The sequence below is a fragment of the Vipera berus genome (genome assembly GCF_964194415.1).
Source record: "Vipera berus genome assembly, chromosome: 5".
Classification (NCBI taxonomy): Eukaryota; Metazoa; Chordata; class Lepidosauria; order Squamata; family Viperidae; genus Vipera; species Vipera berus.
The window spans coordinates 47996050-48022113 of record NC_138207.1 but is presented as its reverse complement, the minus strand read 5'-3'; the positions used below and the strand labels follow the sequence as shown (position 1 = coordinate 48022113).

Sequence of the window (26064 nt, the reverse complement as noted above, 5' to 3'; positions counted from 1 at the left end):
GCTTCTTACATTGAGAAAAGCCAACCTTTCTTCCTGGTCCAGAAAAATCACAATAAGGGTTTAGATCATCAATGGGAGGCATGGAAAGATTGTTCTCAAAATGCTCCAATTCAGGTATTCATTTACAGTAACTGACTGGTGAAATAATTGCTGCATCTGAATTCCTTCCTTTTTTGCAGGCAGTGAAGACTTCATGGTTTTGAAAAGGACCAAGTAGTGAATGCTATTCTATCAACCCAGGGATGGTGACACACAAAGCTGACAAACGGGTGCCAAGTTCCAGTGAGCTAGTGAGAATGTCTCAACCTGCAACCTTAGCTTCTCTACAAGTTACCTTTCTTATGCTATTTCTCTGCTGGGATGCACTTATTTCGGCACTGCCCATTGGTCCTGATTACTTGCAGCGAGGCTGGCAGAGGCTTCTAGAGGAAGGGGAAAGTTGTGTGGAATGTAGATTGGAAGAATGCCCTGTCCCTCGTGGTTGCCTGGCTGGAGTGGTCCTGGATGCCTGTGATTGTTGTCAGGAATGTGCAAATCTAGAGGGACAGATCTGTGACCTGGACCATACCAACCACTTCTATGGCAAGTGTGGGGATCACTTAGAGTGCCGTCTTGATTCAGAAGACCTGCAACATGGCGAAGTGCCTGAGCCCCAGTGCAGTTGTCTGTCTAACCAAGCTCTTTGTGGCTCTGATGGCAAAACATATACTCAGATCTGCAAATTCCAAGAGGTGTTTAATTCCAACCCTGAGGCTAATCTCACTGTAGCTCATGAAGGACCCTGTGAATCAGGTAAGGTCCATTGTAGGTCCCTCTTTGTCAATTTCTGTGCGAGTCCAGAAAGGACTTATTTTAAATGTTTTGAAAATAAAATAAATGGGAAGCAATGATTCTAAGCTCTTATATTTTCAGAAATGAAAAATGTATGGTGAAGTAAATAATCTGACAGTTTCAAATTGGGTAAGAGAGATTGGTCAAAGCAACCTGGTTTCGGTAATTTTGCAGTTCTCAGAAGTGTTTTTTCACAAAATCTGCTATCTAGTCCTAACTCTGGTACCAAAGATTGAATTAGGGGTTTTCTGCATGTACTGCCATTTATCTACTATCTTTCTCTACAAGGACTGAACATATTTCTTAATAGTACACAGTCAGTGTGTATCTATTGTTTCTATGGAGTGTTGCAATCATAAAGATTTTAAAAAGAATTAAATAATTGAAGATAAGTAATCAATACCAATTGATGAATTCACCCAAGTAAAACAGTCCTCAGCATTAAGATGAGAGACCATTACTTTCTAGAGCTAGACAAACCCAAGCAATTGTATATAAAAGTAATTGCTAGAGTTAAGGTAAGTGACAGAAATATTTCATTTATAATAAACATATATTAGGGATATGAAGTATCACCTGGCATACACATTTGTCTAAACTGATATATTGTTCCAGGAATTCATAATATAGCAGAACTTGGGTCAATCAAACCAGACTAGATGTTGTTCTAGATGTCTGCTACTAAAGCAGCATTTACATATTACACATCTCTTCTGTAATAACTGTACAGTAATGGCTGCTACAAGCTAAGTTACTTTATAGCTTAGTATCCCATTTCTTCTCACCTAATATGAAGTTAGCAATGATAAAAAATATATACAAATTCTCCAGAGATACTGAGATGACACTGTTACAAACTGGTAATAAACAGGAGCTAGACCTGCAAGTGTTGAAGGAACTGTCTCTAATTTGATTTCCTTATTGCAAGGAAAGGAGATATTCTGAAACAGAAGAATAAACTAGGATTCCATACTGATGGTGGTAATGAAAAGCAAATTTAGGCTGGTTGTTGAGAAACAGAAAAGAATGTGGAAAGACAGGATTGTGACACTGAAAGAGTTTCTAATACTTGGTCTAATGTGTGGTCTCACAAAGCTACTCATATTATTGAAAGAAAAAAAACACTGGTAGATTAGAAGCTGCTTTCTAACAAGCATAAATTATTAATCTAGCCTGGCATCTAATATCTAACCTGCAGGGCATGCTGAGGTAAAAATCTATCTCATTGCTACCGATCTTTGTAAAAATCAGAACAAAACTCTGGAGGTTCCAGAGCTTGAATAAAAATCATTCTGTATGCAGAGCTTGTGTTCTACCTACCAGCCAGCTACAATCACTCCCCAGGCATCCAACCTTAAAACAAGAGGAAAAGTGAGTAGCTGGAAAGCTTAAGTCAAATCCAAGCATTTGACAATAAAGCAAGCTGATTAGCAGCTGCCACAAAGCTGTCATGTTTCCCCAGCAACAGGAGGCAGCAGCAACATCCCTAGAAAGCATTTCATTTAAACGACTGCGACAAAGCACCGGACCACCGTTTAGGGGCCAAGGGCCCTGGTTCACAGATGTGCCATGATGATGCAAATATATTCTTTATAACAGCTGCTGTTGGCCTGGCAAAGCAGCACTATTTAGCTCAATCATAAAAGGTTTTCCGCTGAAAGGAAATGGAGAGTATAGTGCAATAGTTCATTTATTTATTTTATTTATAGGACCATCCATCTCAAACATATGAGTCTAGGCAGTGATCCAAAAGTAAAAGGTAAAATACCATAAAGATAATAAAAAACAAATACAGGAGCTGAGATTAAATAAAACCACAACATACTTCATCAATACAAAAGGCTTAACCACATAGCTCGAGCCCTAGGGTTGGTTATGAGCCAGGTTTTTAAGGCCTTCTTGAAAGCCTATAGGGTAGGGGCAAGCCTAATCTACAGAGGAAGGATGTTCCAGAGGGCAAACATTAAATAGAAAAGGCATTCCTCTATGGACCCACCTGATGACTTTTCCTAGTGGATGGGACCTAGAACTAGCCTTTCCTTTTTGGACCTCATGAGACAGGTGAGGAGAGACAGTCCTGAAAGTAACCTGGTCCCATGCCCAAGCCATTATTAAAAGTTTAGATGTTACAGAAAAAATAAAAATAAGACAGGCCTTGACTATAAGCTTACTATCAAAAGGTGAAAGTGATTTAGACACCATATGATTAAAGGATCTCTTGAAATGTGTACTATATGTAACTTGTAGGAAGCATCATCTCTAAAATTGATCAGAAAAGATAATACCTTCATGGACAAATAATATAGAGATTCTTGTCTTCTCATATATTTTTTGGCCTTTCCTAGAGCCCCGTATTATGTCTCCTCCTTATGATATCTGGAACACCACTGGGCAAGATGTAATCTTTGGCTGTGAAGTCTTTGCATTTCCCATGGCATCTATTGAATGGAGGAAAGAGGGTCTGGATATGCTGCTTCCTGGAGATGACCCCCACATTTCAGTTCAGGTAACCCTGAAAATCTAGTGTGCCCTCAGATAGTGGTTATTTGAGTGTATGGGCAATATGGTCTTCCCTTTAGCTCTTTGTATATGGTCCTAAAGTGTCACTATTTGTATTTAATTATTTTGTTAGTTTTATTCCCACTTTCCTCCTAGATTAAAGCTCAAGATGGCATATGTAGTATTGACTTCTTCTTTTTTTTGTTCCAACAACACTGTGAATGAAGTTTGGCTGAGAGAGAGGGACAGGTCCAAGTCATCAACTGAGCTTTCATTATTGAGGGTGGGCTTGAACCTGAATTTCCTAAGTAAGAACATCAAATTGTTTCTCGAAGTTCTTCAGATCTTCTATCCTATACATTGCTTGCTATACATTTACACTGCTTCTGCTTGCTTAACAAAAGATCGACTTGCTTAACATATCACAGCCAGCTTGTGGCATGTGTAGATTTCTTGATATAACCTTCTGTAGTTTTGTTGTTGTTGTTGTATTTTTGGTGCTGCTAAAAATACAGTTAACCCATGAACATGTCTCCATTTTTCTTTTGTTTTTCTTACTGCAAGCCTTAATTACCATTCCATTTTTATTGCTTGTTCTCTTGCTGGGCACAATTGCACACATTTGCATTAGCAATTGGAAATACTGTGATGATCTGTGAATGTTCCTAACATGGATCTTAACAAGCTTGGGAAGCCAGCCTAAAATAGAACTTAAAAGGCTGCAAAGTACTTAGTGTTACACCCTTCCAGTTAAAGGGTGTGTGAGGAGATCCTAAGAATCATTTACGGGAATTAAAACTTCTACTATTATATGGAATGTTTGGGTGGGGTAAAAGCATATGTCAAGTCACAGTCTGGTTATGAGGCTGGGACAGTTCCATATTATGTCAAGGGAAACAGTAGGATAATATTTGCGATAGCATCTATCATTTAGAATAAGAGATGTTTTTATTCCTAGCATTGTTGCATCAAAACGTCAACTACCCCTTTGGCATAAATACAGTCACAGTGGTCCAAGAAAACAGATGTGGAAAATACAACCGAACAAATTAAACTGGAACCAGGAATTGCTTTCCTACACAAAAAAAAAGCAAAATCAATGGGGAAATCTCCAGAGAGAATGTCTGCTGTTATGAGTTAATTAAAAATAGTCTGGGTGTAATGCTAGAGAATACGTTGCATCAGAAATGTTCAGCGGAAGAATAGATATTAAGCAAGATTACCAAGGTCCTAATGCACTGCTTAATTTGTATGCAGCATGGGATTTGGAGACCTTTTTTTAGGCAGTGGGACTTTAAGAATGTTATCCTACATACATTTATCTTAAGTGAAGTGTAGGAAAAAGAATGATTGTACAGGCCTATGGGTCCTCCAGGCTTTACAAAAGATTTGACTTTCACATACAAACAGTTCCACCCTATCATTATGTATTTATCATTGTCCTCATGCAATTTTTTTTTTGCATAATTGCTTTTCTTGCATGTATATAAATCTTCACACTTGCAATTGTTCATATGAAGTTTCCTCACTTAGAGATGTTAATCCAACAGATAGTTGGAGAAGGTAAAGATGTATGAGCTATGTCAAGGGACAGTGTGACTTGGAGCTGTTGTTTTGTGAGGGTAAAGATTGTTTTGGTAATGTGGTGAAGTAATTAAAATGTTGGATGCTGATCAATGTTCTCTCTCTTGTGTTTCTGTAAGGCAGATATTCTAAAATCCCTTTAGCTGAGTGCATGTGCCCATTTGAACTGGAGACTAAAACAATACAACATACTAGCATCTTTTATAGGGATCTCCATAAAAAATATGCCTTGGAGTATGCCATGCTAATACAGAGGCAGAATGGTTGAGTTTTATGTCAGGCTGTTACTTTATGAGATGAAATATCTTTATTAGCCACATAATAGCCAGATTTTGTACAGCTGCAGTGAAAAAAGGCTGATCAGGCCATTTTATTGATTCATGTATAAATGTTAAATCTGACTCATTCAGCAAGTCAAAGACTTTGACTTTTGCTAACAGGAGTTTGCTGGCAGAGTTTGGCAGAAGAGTTTCTAACAAATTTTCTCTGGAGGCTGAAAGTTTGTACTTAAGCTAACCTGAGAATGGGAAACAAGTGAAAATACAAGACTTTCTCCTAGTGCTGACCCCCCCCACACACACAACCCCACCCCCCGGCAAAGATGAGTGGATAGAAGCCTGTATTTTTTTATTTTTTATTTTTTATTTTAATTCCATTTATATCCCGCCCTTCTCCGAAGACTCAGGGCGGCTTACAAGCTTAGCAGTAGCCTTCATTCTATGTATATGCCTGCTTATTAGGGCTTTCACACACCCCACAAGTGGCATTATTACAAAGTCAGCTTAATTGCCCCCAACAATCTGGGTCCTCATTTTACCTACCTCGGAAGGATGGAAGGCTGAGTCAACCTTGAGCCTGGTGGGATGCGAACCTGCACTAATCGCAGGCAGCTGGTGTTACTTAAGGAGGCATTAGCCCACTGCTCCACCAAGGCTCCTTGTAGTTATAACCTGGAGTGCTTGTGGTATGTTTGTGTACCTACTTGAGAGAATCTTAAGCTATATTCACAGCCGGTCCAAGCTTGTGTACTTCTTGAGGAAAAAGTGAAGATTGGAGCAATAAGAGGGCACTTCCGCTGATGAGAAATAATTTATCAGATCATAGTAAAGAGACAGTACAATGGAAAATGATAGTAGAATCAACACTGAAATGAAGAAGTTGTCATGGCATGATTTCACGATTCCTCCTCTGGTCCAGCCCCTGCCAAAATGCCACACATTTTAGAATCTGTTTCAGTTTTGCAGTGCTATTAGATAACTAAATGGTTATTCCAAGGCAGTTTTTTAAAAAATCTGTCAATTGATTATGCAACATCCTTGTTTTTGGGTGCAGTTCACTGCTCTGACCTGACAGTGAAAGGAAAAATCTGGATATAGGCATTCACACAGAGACATGGATTCCATGTGTCCTGTTTACAGAGAAGACTAAGAAATGAAGACAGTATGTGGGCAACTTCCAAACTTTCTCATTTAGGTTTTAAAAGAATAAAGAGAACATATACTGCTGCTAGTTCCATCTGTAAATAATTTAGATTATTTTCCACTATGGAAAGAACAGCAACATAGATTGGTATTTTACATCAGTCTGAAATGTCTAGCACATGCCCAAGTACAAAATACATATGCATGTTATGTGCAAATAGAATTAAATGCATGCTTCTTTGAAAATCTTTAAGTTCCATATGCATTATGTAAGTGTAATCACACACCCACAATGTGCTTTGGAATCGGGCTAAAGAAAGAGTCAAAAATAGGATGGAATCCAACACTTTCCAAATATATATGGTGATGGGATGAGCTGTTTTCCCTAACTAGTGGGAATATGAAAAGATAACAGGGATGAAAACTGTAAGAAGACAAATTTCAAAGTCAGTGTTAAATATATGACTGTGAATTTAATAGTTAAACATATTTTTCTATTGTAGTGCCTGCCCTTCGTACCAATCTGCCCCTGAGATTCAGATGGTCCCAATTCACTTAGCTTGGAAGAAAACTTTAAAAACTTGGCTTTTACTCCAGGGTTAATCTAAAATGATAGATGGATCCATCTTCTGGGAGATGGAGTATGTATGATAGGTGTAATATGTTATGTGATATGTTGGTACTCAATTTCATTTCTTTTGTTGATATAAGGAGGGTTTTTTTACTTGCAATAATGATTCGGAATTTTTATTTGATGTATACTACACAGAGTTAGGTGGCTATATAAATCTTCTAAATACTGCGTAGTAGCATGATGGAGACTTTCTCAGATAAAATGCTCAGCATAATAGTCCTGCCAGAAGACTGATAACATGTTTGATATTCTAAGTTTGCAGCTTTTTAAACTCAGAAAAATGCCAAATGTATTTTTTGAGATATACTGATTAAAAGCATGCATTTGCACAAATGAGTAGATGTGATTGTGTAAAACAATATGATTCAGGGAGCTGTGATGAAGCCAACACTTAATCCTATATGAGTTATCCCAAAGTTGCTTTTTTCATGAGGCAACTGGACTTTCTTGTTTTTCTTTTTTGAAGACGTTTTGCTTCTCCCCCAAGAAGCTTCTTCAGCTCTGACTGAATGGTGGTGAATGGCAGGATTTATATCATTGTCTGCAAGGAGTATAATTCCTGCGATTCCCCACCATCCAGTCAGAGCTGAAGAAGCTTCTTGGATGAGAAGCAAAAAGAAAAACAAGAAAGTCCAGTGATCTCGTGAAAAAAAGAATCCTTGAATTTAGATATGGGAAACTTGCAAGTAATTTGTATTTATTACTTTATCTTTTGGCACGTATGTGTCACTCCAATTCAGAAACTCTGAGTGGTTTATAACAACCAAATACAAAGTAGGATAAAAGCAATAGAAAGAAACACAATACAGCTTATAACATCCAGCCCAGTGGATCTGCAAATTGGACATTCTTTCTTCAAACTGCTCCAGAAGGGGTATCTTTAAATCTCTTCATAGTTAATGAAGAGGGAGTGGCCTAATATCTGATGTAGGCTGTTCTAGAAGAGGGGGGCTATCACTGAAAATTTTTGACAAAGGGCTTCTGCATTGGTGGAGGGATTCTCAGCAAGCCTTTGTTTTGTGATCTCATCAGTTGAGCAAATTCATCCCAGAGCAGGGAGTTTCACAAATATCCAGATCCTAAGCCAAATGGAGTTAATTCAACAAAATACTTTTTAAATATACTGGATCCCTCAGAAGATGTATAGTAAGGATTGTTTTTAATTTCTGTATGTTGGGAGTATGTTTTGATGATGTCATAGCTATAAGGATGTATAAAGGCAGAGCTCTGCCTTCCACACCTGATTTCACCCTCCTGGGGGCCCTAAAAGGGCTTAAAGTCGCCCCAAAGAGGCGATGAAGAAGGAGGGGTGCCTCGTTGATCATGGAGAGACAGCGGTCTTTCTGTATGATCCAAGGAAAGCCCTCCAAACCAGCAGGGGAAAGACTGACTGCACCTCTGTGGCCAGCCTCTAGCTACTGACAGCTGAAGAAAGAAAGCGCTAATTAGCAGTTCATAAACAGCATGTTTGGGACTGGGTGAGAATATTGAGCCTTTCTTTACTATTTTTTAACTGAATTTCCTGGAAAAAGCTCCCAAGAAGCCAAAAACCTCCGAATGTGAGAAGGAAGTGGACTGTAGCCCCACCCTTCCAGAGAAATGGAAGTGGTGTTTTAATTTTTTTTATGAGGGACAGAAAATATAATACTGAAATGGAAACAATATAAAGCTACAGCTTTGACAAATTTGAGAACTGAAATAATTGTCAAGATTTTCTCTTTGAAAAAATATTAGGGTGAAATATAAGAAATCAACCTTCTGTTTTGAGAATGGAAAATGGATATAGAATGACATCTAATGGTGGATTAGATAATAGCACTACAACTGAAAGGATTGATGCTGATCTGGTAGGCTTAGAAACAGAAAATAACCTTGCTTCTTGGCTGCTCCGTGACTCCTAGCTTAACAGAGAACAGCTGGCAACAGAGCAAAATATTTTTGGCATACTTATCACCCTGATCTTGTTGGACTATAAATACCTACTGAGCTATGACTTTTAATCTCAAGAACTATTTGGAGAAAAAGAAAAATTTGACTTTTGGTTATGTTAGGCTGGGAGAGAGCTTTGGATTGTTTTTAGGGTGGCTGAATATTTTGAACACTTTGAATACTCTGGATTGCAACCTGGCCTGACTGACCATTTTTGGACACCGGAGCAGAAGGACTATTACAAAACATTGCTTTTAGTGCTGAACTCTTATCTTGGAACCTATTGTATTATAAAGGCTATATATAAAGACCAGAAAAACTAGATGAAACTTTTATCTATTGCCATCAAGATTGGTGATATTAGATAAGACTTGTATTTGGAGATCACAACAGTTCTGACAGACTATCTGGAGGGGGAAAACAAAATGGAGGCCTCATACCCAGCCAAAAGTGGTGGGAAAACATACTCAACACCTCCATTTGAAGCCCCCAGCCAGGTTTATCAAGGATCTGCAGGAGTGATGCCTCAAGAAAAAACAAACACTTTTCAGAAGGAGATATATTCTATGCTACAATTAATTCACCAGACAATTGTTTCACATAAAGAAGACACCAAAGAAACTGTGATGAGATTAAGAACAGTTTAGTTAACATAAATGAACAAATTTCTGATTTAAATCTACAACTAGAAAGTTCCCAGACAATGACTGCAAAGTATGAACAAACAACCAAAAAAATAGAAGATGAATCAGAGGAAATTTATCTGGAAGACATAAAAGAAGGGAAATACAAACTGCCACAGACAAATAAAATCTTGCAAGACCCAGCTATAACAATGAAAATGGAAAAGATACTTTACCTCCTAGGTCTCCAAAATACACTTGAGGACAAGAAAGAAGATTTTAAAAAATGGATTATAGAACTGTTAGGGGAAATGCAAGAGATTGGGAGACAAAAAATGAAAAGAAAAGCTGAGGGAGAAGGAAAGTGGGAGTTGCTTAAGGAATATAAATGGGCAAATTTTCTCCTCAAAATTACCTTACACAAATTGTCCTTCTCGTTCCAAGCAACTTTTACAAAAATAGAGGGGGAAAATTTTGGCGATTAAATTGCCTTGGCCTGGAAAGCTATTTGGCAAAGGAAGAAAGCTAGAGTTAGACTTAAAAAACAGAAGATTTGATTTATCAGAGGGGACATTATATGATTAAACATGTGTTTGAATAAGATTAAAAGAATGGGTAACCCTTGGATATAATTAGACTGTTATAATAAGAAAGATGTGATTTATAATTAGAATAGTACTTTTTTGATATGGGAAATATGAAAATATGAGGATAGCTTGTATAAATGAAACTCTTAGCTATATAAATGTAACTGATCTTGAGAAAACTATAACTGACAAAGGTATTCTGAATATTGATGGGAAATTAAACTTAAATAAGAACATGAAAAACAGGATATTGATTTAATAAGGAGATTTTAATTGCAAATACATTTGAAATATAAATTGGTTAGAAAAGAGGTTATAAACTGATATTGTTATTTGTATAACACTAGAAAATATGATGAGGATGTTTATATTCAATTTTGTATGTATTAATAATAGCAAGTATTGTATTTGCATAGTGTTGGGAAAATGAAAACAATTTGGGAAGAAAGGAGGATCAGGGAAAAAACACTGGCTTGTGCAGTATTGAACTGATTGATATTGAAGAAGTTAATGTTAAATATGTGAACCTAGACAACACGTTGTTTACTAAGCACTAAAGACTGCAATTGTTAAAAATCAATAAAAATTTATTTTTTTAAAAAAGGAAGTATGTTTTGGGCCTGCTCTACAATATCCCTGTGTTGCTTTAATGTTTAGAGAGCTCAGAAAAGAAATGAGTCAAAGATGTTGAATATGAATTACTGTACATTCTGAAAAAAATGAGGAGTTTGTATTTATCATGCATGGGCAGTGGTTAATAGTAGTGAATGATTCTAGATTTAAATGTGTCTTATTTTAATTGGCTGTAGTTTAGGGGAGGTCCTCAGAAGTATGAGGTAACCAGCTGGCTTCAAATCCAAGCTGTGCGGTTGACTGATGAAGGAAGGTATCACTGCTATGCAAGAAACAGTGTCGGACAAGTGGCGGCTCCTGCCAGCCTTATGGTTCTCACTCCTGGTAAGTAAAAACTAGCCTTAAATCATTTCTTTAGCCAACTTATTTGTCTCAATAGTTGGTTTTCTCTTGTGTTCACTAGTACCCACATGTTTCTTCAATATTCAGGAAGCTGCTAATGTCTACCTAGCCATTACTTCTTATTTTATATATCTTTCCAAATCTGAAATTTTTTCTCTAATTTCACCAAGTAAATTACTGCTAAGCTTGTAAGCCGCCCTGAGTCTTCGGAGAAGGGCGGGATATAAATGGAAATAAAATAAAATAAATAAATAAAAATAAATTATTTATTTTCTGTGCCCTGTAAAATGATGCTGATATAAAAAATATAGTGTTTTGTACAGAAATGGAATTATGTTTCTTCTTTGCATTTCAAACAGTACTTTGTAAATGCATGGCATTGTCATCAAAATAGTAGCCTTTGTCCCATTGTTAGCAAAAGGATAGATGACTTCCTCCAGATGTTTTGGAGTTCAGCTGCTATCAGATTCCACTAGCGTGGTCACTGCAAATTATCTGAAACATCTACAGTCAATATGCTAATTGCCTGACAAATTGTTTAACAGTTACAACTATGCTGATAGATTGTAAAATTCAAAGACAGCACCCATTATCCAGTTAACATGATTTATTATACATTATTTTTTGGAACTGTAATTATTTCAGTCCACTATTCTTAGCAGTAGATAAAGGAGGACAGTAACTCATTTCAGATGGTAACCATATGCTTTGTGTCCTATATTTGCAGATCAACTGAATTTAACTTCATTGGCTCTGCCAAAGGGGCCCAACCTGGGATCAAATGATGACTGGGAGAGTGATGAATCATATGATTATTACTGAAAAGGATATACTGTATATAGGATAGCACTCAGAATGCAGGGTCATTTGTATTCTTTCCCATTTGAACATTTATTTCATTATCTACTGGTGCCCCAGTTCCAGAGAATAATAATTAATATGGAAACTCTAAGGTGATTTTAAGGAAGCCAAAGGAAATTTTTCTATGGAGAACTTTAGTACAGTATAAGTTAATTCTGGGTGGACAAAATCAATATACCGGTACTTAATCGTATGACCTATCCCTGGATGACAAGTACATCAAAGCAGGTAGAAGAGAAGAAGTATTTGTATTTAACTAATGCAAATCAAATGGACATTAAAAAGGATTTTGATTAGATTCTGGGAGTGTATAATTTCATTGATTTGATGCATCACATTCACAATTGTTCCTTTTCTAATTGCTCAGAGATTAGACAACATTGATGGATATAATTCAAGTAGCAGAGATCGTGGAGGAAAAAAAAGAAGCCTCTTTTTTTAATGGGAAGCCTAAGAGCCAAGCCTAAGAACTAAAATCTCTAGCAAAATTTAACTAATTGTTTGGTACACTCAAGAATTTAAAGGAGGCAAGATTAGATCAGCAGAGAAGGGAACTGCTAAACAAGTTTGGGAACAGCTTTTAAAATGGAAAACAGATTTCAAAGTGTGCCAAAACACATACTGTATATAAACTGGATGATAGGTGCAGGATATTATTTGCCAAGGCCTTTGGGTTTCCTTGCTGCAGAAAGAAGAATTAATGTTAATTATAAAGTGCTGATCAAAGAGACCACAACTGAAGTACTCCAAAAATAGTAATACTGGTCAGTGTCTCTATTGTGAATTTAACTATTCTTCAGCTTCACTGCTAATTGGAATTCATAGTATGTGCTATTGTTTTTCAAGTTTTCTTTTTTTTTTCCAAAGCCTGGAAGTCTACATTTACATACCATGTATGAAAAAAATTGTCTCAAGATCTGAAATCTGGAAAGACATCCAGAAAAACCTAAAATGAAACAAGCATGAATGGCTCAATTTCAATTAGGACCTAAATATATCTGATCATGATAAGCCACACAAAGCTATAAATGGTAAAACAGTGAATGTAGCATTTGAATGTTGGAATTTAAGGTATGACAGCTGCATTCATCTGTTCAGCTATCAAAATAAATAGGTGCCGTTAAGCTAATTATTCTGTCTAACCTATCTTATTTTTTGTATTGCTGGCAGAATTAAAACAGGCGGGGTGTGTGTGCAACCAGTCACCTTGACTTAAGGTTATATATTACTTGTATAATGGCTAAAATACATAAAAATAATAACTAATGAGTGCTCAACAAAACAGCACTTTTGGATGTTCAGCTTGGTCTCTTTCTCTCTATTTTACTCAAAAAGTCCTGTTCCATCAGTTCTGGATGCTTTCCCCCCATGTTGTTTTCTCTATCTTTATTCGTGTAAAAACGTATGAACTCACCTAATTCACAAAACCAAAAACAATTTACAAACAATAAATAATAGCTACAAATAATACTCCAGTTACATAAACTAAAAGCATCCAATCATAATTCTGACCCAAATACACCGCAAAATAGAAAGGTCTTAAATGCCTTCTTATGGACTGCAAACTTAGGAGCTCCGTAGACATTAGAAGTCAAGGTAGTCCAAATTATGGGGGCAGCCACCAAAAGGGTGTTCACACACACACACACACACACACACACACACACACCAATATCTTCATATCATATGGGGAAAAGACTCTTAGCATCTCCTCCTGAAAACATATATGGGACAGGTCTTTGGGGGAAGATAATCCTAGTACTCAGTGGCCAAGCCATGTAGGGCTTTGTTGAATGCAGAAGCAAACTGGTAACCAATGCAGTAATACTAGAATTGGTATATTACTGCTAAATCCCTTAATACTTTTTGGCAGATGTACCATAGCATTCTAAACCAACTGTAGCTTCTGAATTTTCTACAGAGTGGTCTCATATAGAGTGCATTGTAGTTGTCTAGCTCTGTAGTGATGACAGCCACTCAGTCTAGAAAAGGTTGCAATTGTTATTGGGCGAAGGGATCCAGGCGGTAGCATCTATCTTGAGTTCTTGAGTTCCAGAACACCCACCTCCATATCTAGGAACCTGCTTTTTCAAGAGAAGTGTAATCCTATCCACAACCAATGGTAGAACAAGAATTTAGCTATATAGGTCAGGCACTGAAAACAGTGTCTTGCTAAGATTTTTTATTATTTTGGCTCATTCACATTATCATAGCCTCTAGGTATCAGGCCAGGATTTTGATTGTAACCACAACCTAGCCTAGACATGCAATTACTGCTCAGTATCATTAGCACAAAGATTATATTTCACATAAAGTGATGTAAAGCCCCCATTGATTCATATAGATGCTAAATAGTACACGAGGAGAGCAAAATCTAGACACCTCACATTGGAGCAAATACAGATATGATTGTTGTACCTCTATGCACAAAAATGGAGATTGCCCATTAAGGAAGGAGCAGAAACACTGTGAAACAGTGCCTCTAGTCCCCAATTTGGCAAACTGTGATATATAATCCCCAGTCTGGTAAGCACGGATCCTATCTACAGGCACTAGGACTAGGATATACTGTATGCCACAGAGGACCCATTTTACATCCTTCCTCTCCATAAACTCATAATAATCCCCAGATAGTCTTGTAAATTGTTATGAGTCATCTCACTAAACTCTGCCCTAGAGATATCCAAATACAAGATATTGTAAACAATTTTATCTGTAAAAAAGCTCATAAATCTGTCAGAGTGTCCTATTGGAAGATGTTTCCCCTGCCTTCTTTTCCAGAAGAAAGTTGGGCATGAGTTGACAGATATGAATATGCAGACATAATAAATATGGGAAAAATAAGCATGCTTTGCCACTCTTATCATCATAGTATTTCTTCCCACCTTCATACATATGGAGCAATTTGATCATTTATTTCTCCTTTTTAATTTTCCTAGGTACAATATATGGTTTCTTAAACTATTTTCTCAATGTGATTCAACTCTTAGCCTCCACGTTAGCACTAGCGATCCTGCACTTGCCCAAAGTCAGGAGTGAGAAACTCTGGCCTGCTCTTGACTTATAAATCTTATATTATACTGTCTGTGTGGGTGACAACAGATGTTCGTTGGTCTGTGTTATGTATGAAAATGGCTGTATAAATGAATTGGTTGCTCTGCATTATGTTTAGAATAGGTGTTTGGATGTATTTATGTGTTCTATGTATATATAAAAGATAATGGGTTGGCCTGCCAACTTTGTTTTTGATTCCACTTATTTTTGTTCTACAATCCCTGGACTCTGCTTGGCTCCTGACATAAGATCCAACCATCCTGACATATTCTGACCATTTTAAAATGAAAGCACCACTTCTGTCTTAAGAGTGGACTAACCTGTGTCTTATACATATAATGCAGACACAATAAGAATTTTGTCTTGAAACAACAATGTGACCCTGATTCATGCAACATATTCAGTACACCCATAATCTGATCAGTTTACTTGAGGATGGATGGGGTGTGAATTCAGCAATTATTATTTATGATTTAGCATGATTTATGATTTAGCATATAATACAAATCCAATCAGTTGTGGACTCTTCAAGAAATCATGAGTAGATGTCATGTGTAGACAGTGAAGTATAATAGCTGTACAATGATGTAAAACCACTGCACTTCATATTCCATATGGGTCTGGATAATAGTATAAAAAGTAAGTATTAAAAGTATAGCCTCCAAAAAAGAATATTAGGTATTCGTTTATGACCTTCTGAGATCAGAACATTGTATCTTCTTTTTCATTCTGGAAGCTATTTTCTCATTCTTCATGCAAGAAGACTTCAAAAACAGCTTCATTCATGCTGCTGCACGTGATTAAACAAGATGAAACAGGTGCAGAATAGGTGGTACTTGCTCAATAGCAGTAACTGCAAGAGGGATCTAGAAGTCCTAGTGGACAACTGCTTAAATATGAGCCAGAAGTGTGTGGCAGCTGCCAAAAAAGCCAATGCAATCCTAGGCTGCATTAACAAAGGGATAGAACCAAGATCACATGAAGTGTTGATATCACTTTATAATGCCTTCGTAAGACTGCATTTGGAATATTGTATCCAGTTTTGGTCACCATGATATAAAAAAAGATGTGGTACTAGAAAGAGTGCAGAGAACAGCAACAAAAATGATTAGGGGGTCTCCTGCTTGAGCAGGACTAGAAGACCTCCAAATTCCTTCCAGCTCTGTTACTTTATTCTGTTTTTCTTTGGAATAATTTTCAAAGCAGGCACATTATGGCCACCAGAAGTGATCTACACTGTGTTGTTTAGGTATCAGTCAAGAGGCTTAAATAATTTCATAACAGCTTTGTTGATGGTAACCAAATCTATTCTGTATCGTCTCTAGAGAATAGTTCAGTGATGGGATGCAGGCTCAAGAATTAGCTCAATACCCACATTATAATTTTGGTCTAGGGCTTTTTTAAGCTCACAGCACAGCAGGAAGCCTGTGGAAGCGTCCAAGCCTTTCTGCAGACTACACCCATCTTCTCTCTCTAGTCTTTACCATTGCAGAGCTTTAGCCAGCACTTCTCTGACCTAAACTTGCATTTTTTTCTAATTGTCCAGTTGAATTGACAATATTAGTGCTCTTACAATATAGAACAAATTGTATTTTCTGAAATATTGATAAACAATCCTGGCTAATCAAAAGAAGGCATTTTAAAACTTTCCTAGTCTGTTTTTAACTTTCAACGGTTTTCTCTGGTCAGAAAGAAAGAAAGAAAGAAAGAAAGAAAGAAAGAAAGAAAGAAAGAAAGAAAGAAAGAAAGAAAGAAAGAAAGAAAGAAAGAAAGAAAGAAAGAAAGAAAGAAATCCAAAGGTTAAGTGCACTTCTTTTCTGATTGTCACAACTTAGAAATCTTTACACAAAGCTATAGTTTCTGGGTGCCCTCAATCGAACAACATCTTAGTTAAAAAAATCTGGTGGACAATCTGTTGCTTGAACCAGGATCAGCAAACAAGAGAAGAATAGCATTGTCTCTTGATAGGATCCATATGGATTCCTTTGATTCTTGGAAATTGGTTGTTTTCAAGTCTGGGAGCAATTAATCATGTTATAAATGGGTTTCTGACACATAAACACCATTTATCCCTAGTGAGCAGAACATAAATGTGAAAGACTTAAATAGCCATTTGATGGGGAGTACAGTTATGCGAGGGATGTGGTGGCTCAGTGGGTTAGGACGCTGAGCTTGTTGATCAGAAGGTCGGCAAGTTGGCGGGTCGAATCCCAAGTGCCGCGTAACAGAGTGAGCGCCTGTTACTCGTCCCAGCTTCTGCCAACCTAGCAGTTCGAAAGCACGTAAAAATGCAAGCAGAAAAATAGGAACCACTACAGTGGGAAGGTAACAGCGTTCCGTGCACCTTTGGCATCTAGCCATGCCAGCCACATGACCACGGAGACGTCCTTGGACAAGTGCTGGCTCTTCGGCTTTGAAACAGAGATGAGCACCGGCCCCTAGAGTTGGAAACGACTTACAGTTATGCACAACATGATAATACATTGAAGAGTGTGAATTTATGTGATTCTGATGTGTTTGAGAAACATGGTAGAACTGGGGTAACATACGACCGACAATCTTTGCTGGCATGGCGAGTTGCTAGTTGTTTTGGAACTGTTGGTGAGACCGTTAAAAGTCGTTGGCGCTGTTTGAATTTGTTCTACCAGAACAAAGATCTGACTGCTGGCCTAGTGATGGATTGTATTGCAAATCAGGGCTGTTTCCAGAGGAGGCAGAGGAGGAGAGGACCTGGAGCTTATGGAGCAAAGGAACTGGATGAGGCTGTCGGCAGGCCCAGAGGAAGAGAGAGAGGCTTTTGGAGGAGTTGGTGGCGGCGGCAGCGTGCTCCAGGGGCGAAAAGAAGCAAGGTCTCTTTAAGGAAAAGGTGGAAGAGTCAGGATCAGAAAAAGGAAAGGAGGCGAGGTTGTCAGAATACAAGCTAACTTGAGGGCTAATCCACATGGAGCCCCATTTCCATCTGTCCTGTTTGCCATCGTTCACTCCCTAGAGACTAAAATGGACAATGTGAAATTTGAGCGGGCTCCAAACAAGGAGTATATATCAGAGGTGGTGACCCTTTGAGAGCTGTATGCAACGAAATTTCATTTTGATGTATGCCGATTGGTGTACATTCAAAGTGACAATAAAGTTATCATAAAGTTATCATTGTTACTTCAGCCCTATTATGAATATGCCTGTAAGGACTGCATACAAATTCTACTGTATATATACAATTCTTCACCATTCAAGTATCCCTGTTCATCAGCTTTCCCATTTGTATTCAGTGACCGAGCAATTTGAAACACTGGAGAGTAGATGGAAGCCACACATTTTACACTCTGTCTCAGAGATGCTCTTTCATATTATTTGGTTTTCTGATGTTAACAGCAGAGAACCAGCACTCTGCTAATCCTTCAGCCTGGGAATAAGCAATCCAGCAACATAACAGGCCACGTTTTTTGTGGCCAAGGGCCAGATGTTAGTCATTCATGATTTAAATTTTCAAGTGTTTCTAAGGAGTTCATAAACGTTTATGAAGTATCTAGACCAGTGTTTCTCAACCATGGCAACTTTAAGATTTGTTGACTTTAATTCCCAGAACCCCCCAGCCATTCCCCATGCTGGCTGGTAAAATCTGAGAATTGAAATCCACACATATCTTAAAGTTGCCATTGCTGAGAAACTGATCTATACTACTGTTGTGTTATTATGCCTCATTCATTTTTCAGCCACACGTGACTGTTTTAGATTTTTCCTGGACTATATCATCACAGTTTATTTAACCATGATATATCCCTGTTGACAACTAATATTTGCCATTGACAAGCTGTCCAGATAACCAAAAAATAATAATCCCGTGCTTTGTTTCCTGTTGTACCAGTTGGAGTGGTAGCTAAAGTACAGAAAGGTGACTTTGATTCCTTCCCATCATCAAATCTATCAACTGGGGAGTTAATTCAGGCTGCAGTTACACTGGGCTGCCTGTTCTTCTGCTGCAGCAAGAGTCTCAAGGGGAACAACTCTTTCTTGTTTCAACACCACTTAAAAATTAAAAGAAGAAAATCACCTCCTCCTCAGTACCAGACCTAAGGTTAATTGTTTGGAATCTGTCACTGCCACAGAAGTTAATTAAAGTTATTTGTTGTTACGTTAAAATATGCTGGTTCGGCGCTCCTGCTGGGGCATTGCAGATCTCCAAGAGATGCTTCGGTAGCTTCAATTAACCCTGCTGTGCCTGAACTTCCTGAATCTACCCCCAATTACCCACTGTTTCAAGTAAATTAATCAAACTTCTTTTGTGTTTTGTTTTGTTTTTGGCATAAGACCTTAAGTGATAAGGAAAAAGAGAAGAAATACTTTGGGTCATTGCAATTCTGTCTGGAAGGAAATGTCATCTGCTGAAGGGGAAAAAACAGGGACTAATGAGTGCTTTCTTCTTCTGGCTATCCCCTTGCCAAGATATTATGATAGCTATGGGCAACTTTGGGGTAGTTAATCAGCCCTGGACCCCAATTGGAAAATTCCTCTATTTGCCTGCATTCGACTTCACCACTGTCCCTCTGCTGTGCTGGCCACCACACAGGTCAGGATGAACCAGGGAAAACTTTGTTCCTTCGTCATTATTTGAATGAGTTTTCCTCTGGGCAATGGACCAAAGCAAGCCATACCATAATAACTTTTGTCTCAGTTACTCTAGGAGAAGTCTGCTAAGTTTTAATAATGCCCTAGAGAGGCTCACTATCCTAATAATGTTTTAAGAGCAGTGTTGCTCAAACTAAACCAAGCCTTTAGTATATTTTCTTCATTACTAATATTTAACAATAATAACTGCAGCGGGAGAGAAAGGAGGGGAGAAAAAGAAGAAGAAAAAGAACTCTAAGCCTATGATGCAGGCATTGGCAAACCATTTCATTAACCCGCCCCGTAACATAATTTAGTGTTTGTGCAGCAGAGAACTTTCTGAGGCAATTGCCTTGCCCTGAAATATCATGGTTCTTTGGCCTGGGTTTCAGTATGTATCCACTACACAATCCTTTGTCAAAAAAGAAAGATATACAGATCAGGTAGAAAGGATTCATCGCTTCAGTGTCAAGTCTGAGAAAGGAGAAGGAAACAAAGCAGTGTGTGCCCTTGCTCTATAAACAGAAGCCAAAGGACAGTTCCTGATTTCCTTCACATTACAAGTGTCTTTCTGGAAAAGGTCAAACTATCAAAATGGCCAATTAACCCAGATTAGATATATTGATATCATCATTTGTCATTGTTGTCTCCTATCCTGTAAATTAAAAGATGCTACTAGCTAGGAGGACCAAAATGTGATTCTGTTGTTGGCTACAAGAAACAGCATGGGTTTCAGTGCCGCTGGCAGGTCTTTAGGAGTATGAACAGAGGAAACATCTCTTAAATAGTCCAAAATGGGATGTGCATAGCCCCGGATTCATACTGAAAAGGCTTCAGCTAACTGGATCCAAGCATAAGTCTTACCTATGCTCAAGAAAAAAAAGAGAAAACTGGGTCCTTAAAATCAGGATGTTGTGCAGATTTTGTCACTTGACAAAGGCATCACTTTGGGTCTGCTGCATATGACCGTCCGTGTAAGCAGAATGTGTAAGCAGGAAAAAGGATTAACATACGTATAAAGGCTCTTTCTGCCTGTTTAAAATGTCATGTGAATAGCAATACATAAGAAAAAATAGCTTTGTTTTGCTGAGTATAGTACTGTGAAGACCATTCACAGTATTATCAGAAAGATATTCTCTTGAGGTCTGAATCCTGCTGACTGAACCTGGGGCTTCATTATTGTCTGCAGAACAAGTACAGAACTCTAGATAAATTTGCTATCCTAGAATGTATACGACAATAAGTAGGATAAAATAGCAAGCAGAAAAAATGAGAATTATCCAGCCTGGTAAACTAAAAGTCTTTATCGATCCCAGTTTTATTTTTATTTTATTTTTTTGCAAAAATAACCAACCCCCCTCCCCAAATATTTTTACTATTCAAACAGACTTTGAGTATACTTTTCCTTTCCCTTTCCATATGCTCATTGTAGGAACAACCTGATTCTCCTGTTTAAAACTAGATTTTTCATCTTCCTATCTATTGTTAAATTGTTGACCACTAAATAGTGCCACCTGCTGGCAAATGTTTCGTTCATACGGAGATCTTCCATTCCTGTTGCTTAGTCTGATGAGTCAGATGTGTCATCTTTTCAGACATAGAGCAATGTGTTGTGTAAATGCCTTTTCTATCAGCAGGAAATCCTTTCTTTATAAAATTTGCAGTGAAAAATCACCCAATAAAGAGGAATCGTAGCCTTAACTTTTTTCTCACCAATTACTCCCACTCTATCAGCTTCAAGAAAATAATACTAATTTATATTAAGTTTGTCCCTGGAAATAGTGTATGCTTGTTGCTCTTCAAATGACCAAGCTTCCATAGATCTGATGATTTTAAAGGGATTTGAAGTTGCATTTCATTGATTGAATTTGCTTGAATGCTGAACCACTAACTACCAGAATTTTTTTTATCTTGGCAATTTAAGAGAACTCATTCCATTTGATTAGCTGATGATTTACTTTATTATATGACTTAATTTTGTATATTAAGTAAACTGAGTAAGCACAATCACTCTCAAACTGAATTAATGTATTTCATCTCAACTTGATCCTTCTACTTGAAATCTCTACTCTAAACTTCATTTTCCACTGGAAAATCTAGCATTCTAAGTACTATTCTACTACTCTTCTTCATAGGAATTTCACAGAAATTCTTCTGATACTCTTTCAGAAAACAAAGCAATGACTTTACATATATAAATACCAGTAGAATTTTTTTCAAAAGGTAATGTACAGTTTTGCAATGTTCCAGCCCTGCTACATTAACAACAGGAGGATTTTATGGTTTAATATTGATGAGCTATTATCGTTTGCTGATTTTTTTTTCTTAAGAATTCTGTGGATAACACTTTGTATCCAGCATAGCACCTGATAAGGTTCACTATGAATGTCTGCTGTTTTTCCTTCCCCATCCCCATCCATCTTTAGATTATGATTAAATGCAGATCCCATGACTTAATCAATCAGCATTTTTCTTTATCCATCTTTCTGCTCTTTTCAGTGTCTCATATAATAAAAAGTTCTGGCATATAATAAAAAGTTATGACATTTAGTTGGCTTAATAAAGAATTGTTCAGATACATTTTTCAATGTATCCCATGCTGCTTAACCCATGAAAGATGCCCCACTGTAGTTGCCTGAGAATTTCCTTCAGAGACAAGAGGAAGAGCTGCAGACTAAGCAACACTGAGGTAAAGGCGGCTTATCCCCCCCCCCCCGAAGGAATGGTGGTTTGGCAAATATCTCAGCAGAGACCCTACCTAATTTCTTGGACTGTAAAGGTGAGAGGGGATATGAGTACTTTCAAATTTGCAAAATAGCCCTTCAAAACAGTCCAGGCAAGAAGTACCAAGCATGTGTACTAACATTATCTTTATTCCTAGTTTACAAAAACATAATCATGCAAGTTACCTAATCTATGCATTTCATCCTCATCCTTCTCGTTCTCCTATCTCTAAGGTTCATCCTCACAGACCACAATACTTGGCAATTAGCTTCATTGTCACAACACATCATAGAAATTGGGATTTTCTACTTGCATTTGTTCTGAAATACTCTTCTTAACATTGCCTATTTTCTTTAAGAGCAGCTCCTGTTCTATAGTTCTGGTGCCATATTCATCCTTTACGTGAATGTTTATTTTCTAATTTCAGTTAATAGTATAGCCCGTTTTACCTTTTGTCTCTTGCTGGCACTTATTCTGTCTGGCAAATAAAATGGAGAAGGGAGAAAGACCTTGTGCAGTTGTAGCAAAGGCCCGGCGAGAGGGGAGGTTGACGGTGAATTTAATAATTCACACGACTGCAGCATACTGAGTGAGCGAGCTCTGGTGGGTTTTAATAAATGCAGCTATAATGTGACATCCAATTTATTATTAAATTTTAAAAAGGAGAGGAAATGGCAGAGTTTAATAAAAACGTTGAAATGCCTGATATTAGTCATGGCAAATGGATGAAGGCTGCAGATTTGGCTGAGGTTTTTAATGAATAATATCTAAGTTGGTCCCCTGATACATGCAGGGAAAAGGCAAGAGTTTGGTGGTGGCAGGGATGAGAGGGCTAGCTCTGCCCTGCTCGTCTGAACTGTGTGTTTCAAACCATGCTTACTGTCAGCTTCAGAGGGGATGTCAGTTCAAAACAACTGCTCCACTGACATTAGATATGGCCATTACTAAGTAAACACATCAACAAGGAATTAAGACTCACAGCAATTAGTGGGACTGCTACCAGCCCACCAATTGCTTAAGACATCCTATTAATACTTAGATAATCCCAAAGAACAAGTTGTGAGCTAGGGCCAGAGCTAAAAATGTAAGATTTTAGATTACAACAGGGACTTTGTACATTTTCCTCTATTATCTCTCAGGAACAATCTGGGACCTTGTAATGCAGTAAATGATTGGATATTCAAGAGCAGGGCTTGTCAACCTTTTCACAGATTGTACCACTTTTAGGACATGACAATATTTGAGTACCACCAGTGCTTAGCAAGGTGTCAAAAACTTGATGACTAAAAAAAGGGGGGGGGGCGCGGATTTTGGGTTTTACTGATTAGATTCATTTGTTGTTATAGAAATGGCTACTGTAGTTTATAATATTATGGAAAAGTAAAAAGTTGAGGTTCAGTGTTAATGCTTCCTTCTACTGCAACTGAAGAAGTCTGTTCTTTTTCCCTTCTCCCCCTCACTTTCCCCCCCCCATTTTCCTCCCCACTGTGTCCTACTATTTGTTTTTGTATTTTATTCTGTAATCTAATAAAATATTACAAACTGTAGAAAAAAAGGAAAAAAGTACCAGTTTTAATTTCTTTGGAGGCCGTTCCTTTGCTGAATCACTTTCCCTTTGCACTGACAAATGTATGATGAATTTATCCCTGTTTATTAATATGCACCACTACCAGCTAGCTCAGGGGTCTTCAAACTTGGCACTTTTAAGACTTGTGGACTTCAACTCCCAGAATTCCTCAGTCATCATGGCTGGATGAGGCATTCTGGGAATTGAAATCCACAGGTCTTAAAGTTGCTAAGTTTGTAGACCCCTGAGCTAGCTGGTCAGCCCTTCTTAGTTCTCTTTCCACAGTGTAGTAAGAATGGAACCCCCCCCCCCAATCCCTTCCCTGTTCCCTTAAAGACACAGGAATCAAGTGCAAAGCAAGAAAGGCTCACAAAATAAAGAAACACATAAACTCCATTGTTTTTTTTTCTCTTTAAGCTGCCTCAGGCTCTCACGTGTCACAATGTTGCAATCTAAGAGTGAAAGGCTATAGCAACTGCAAAAAGCTTTAGCTTTAAATTAAGCCTGTTTACCTTCAAAGAAAACTTTCTAAAAGCCATAGACAGACTCAAGATAAGGGGGTAAAACTAATTACATCTGTTTAAAGGAATTACACCTATGGAAGTCAACACTTTGGACTCATTGCTAGCCTAAAATACAGACTAAAATATTCCAATAACCAAAGCACATAAAGGAGACTCTGAATTACAAAACGCTGTAAAAACTGTACAAAAATCCTTATGGTAAGCCAATCAAGCTGCCAGCTGTTCCAGAACTAAATAAACCCACCTCCTTTCCGACATGCCAGCTTTTCATTTCATCAGCACTGATTGCATTCTCCTGGCTGGAGAAAACAAACCAGGGGACCCTTTCTTTCTTTCTTTCTTTCTTTCTTTCTTTCTTTCTTTCTTTCTTTCTTTCTTTCTTTCTTTCTTTCTTTCTTTCTTTCTTTCTTTCTTTCTTTCTCTCTTTCTCTCTTTCTCTCTTTCTCTCTTTCTCTCTTTCTCTCTTTCTCTTTCTTTCTTTCTTTCTTTCTTTCTTTCTTTCTCTCTCTCTCTCTCCCCCCCCTCTCTCTCCTTCTCCTTCCCCTTCTTCTTCTTCTTCCCTGTTTCTTCCCTGCTGGCTGACCTCTCTTTCCCTGTTGTCTTTTCCCCCCTTTCCCACCCAAACCATCTCCTTTTATAACCTCTCCTCTCTTCCCTCCCCCCCTTTTTCTTCAGTTCACCTCCAGCTCTGCACTGCTTCTGGAAGCACCAATCAGCTGGAACCAATCTGCTGGAGCCGCTCCTGGGGCTTCTACTGAGCCCAGTCAGTCCTGCAGCTGCAGCTGCTTCTCCCTCAGGCTTGGGTCGCTTTGGCTCATTCCCCTCCCCTGTTACACTTGGCTAGCAGTCGCATACCACTTGCCATATTGCAAAGTACCATAGGTGGTACGCGTACCATGGGTTGAAAAGCCCTGTTTAAGAGTATCAAAAATGAGGAAAGGATTCATTTGCAAAATTGTTTGTGAATGAATCATTAACAAATACGTAAATAAGAAAAAAAGCAAACTATGCACTCAATGAGAGCTATACTCCACATACATGAATTCTACATTAATTATAAAAGTAATATATTTAATATATAATTGTTTTTTCATTTTAAGTCAATCTTTCCTAATGCTGGTTCCTTCTGGATATGTGGACAGCCAGTCCCAGAATTTCTCAAGCAACATAGCTATTACTAAGAATTCTGGGAATTGAATTAACCAAATATAATGTACTAAAAGGATAGTCTTAAGTAACAGAAGGAAAAGTTGCAACCAAGACAACAATCAGATAAAAGAAATTTGAGTACGAGGCATAAAAATAATTTGAGAAAATGCCTTAGGCTTGACCCTCCCTAGTTCTCTTGAAGATAGAGGGAGGGAAGTGCATTCAAACTTGCAAGATATTGTTACTGTAACTTGATAATAAAATTAGTATTAGACTACATAACTTTGGTTTCCTAGTTTGGTTTATGTCAAAGGGTTGACATCAGGTTAGAGAAAGCTGGACTAAGTATATATTTTGTGATGAAATACTTGTGACATCATAGCTAGATGGGAATAGAAGAGGTCTTAAACAAGGAGCAGTCAAAAAGTATGCCTTTTTACTTTATTTTCTGAATCAGATACATAAATAGCCTTATTAAAAGATGAGCCTTATCAATCTGT

At 37.8% G+C, this 26064-nt stretch overlaps 1 protein-coding gene across 1 annotated transcript; it reads left to right on the top strand.

Annotated features, from left to right (window-relative positions):
- Positions 1-242: 242 nt before the first annotated feature.
- Positions 243-12902, top strand: KAZALD1 (Kazal type serine peptidase inhibitor domain 1; the record flags this gene model as incomplete). Its single annotated transcript, XM_081328760.1, has 4 exons — positions 243-792; positions 3177-3337; positions 10918-11065; positions 11811-12902. The coding sequence occupies 4 exons, from the start codon at positions 243-245 to the stop codon at positions 11903-11905; spliced, it is 954 nt and encodes a 317-aa protein (XP_081184886.1). The 3' UTR covers positions 11906-12902.
- Between the last annotated feature and the right edge of the window lie 13162 nt (positions 12903-26064).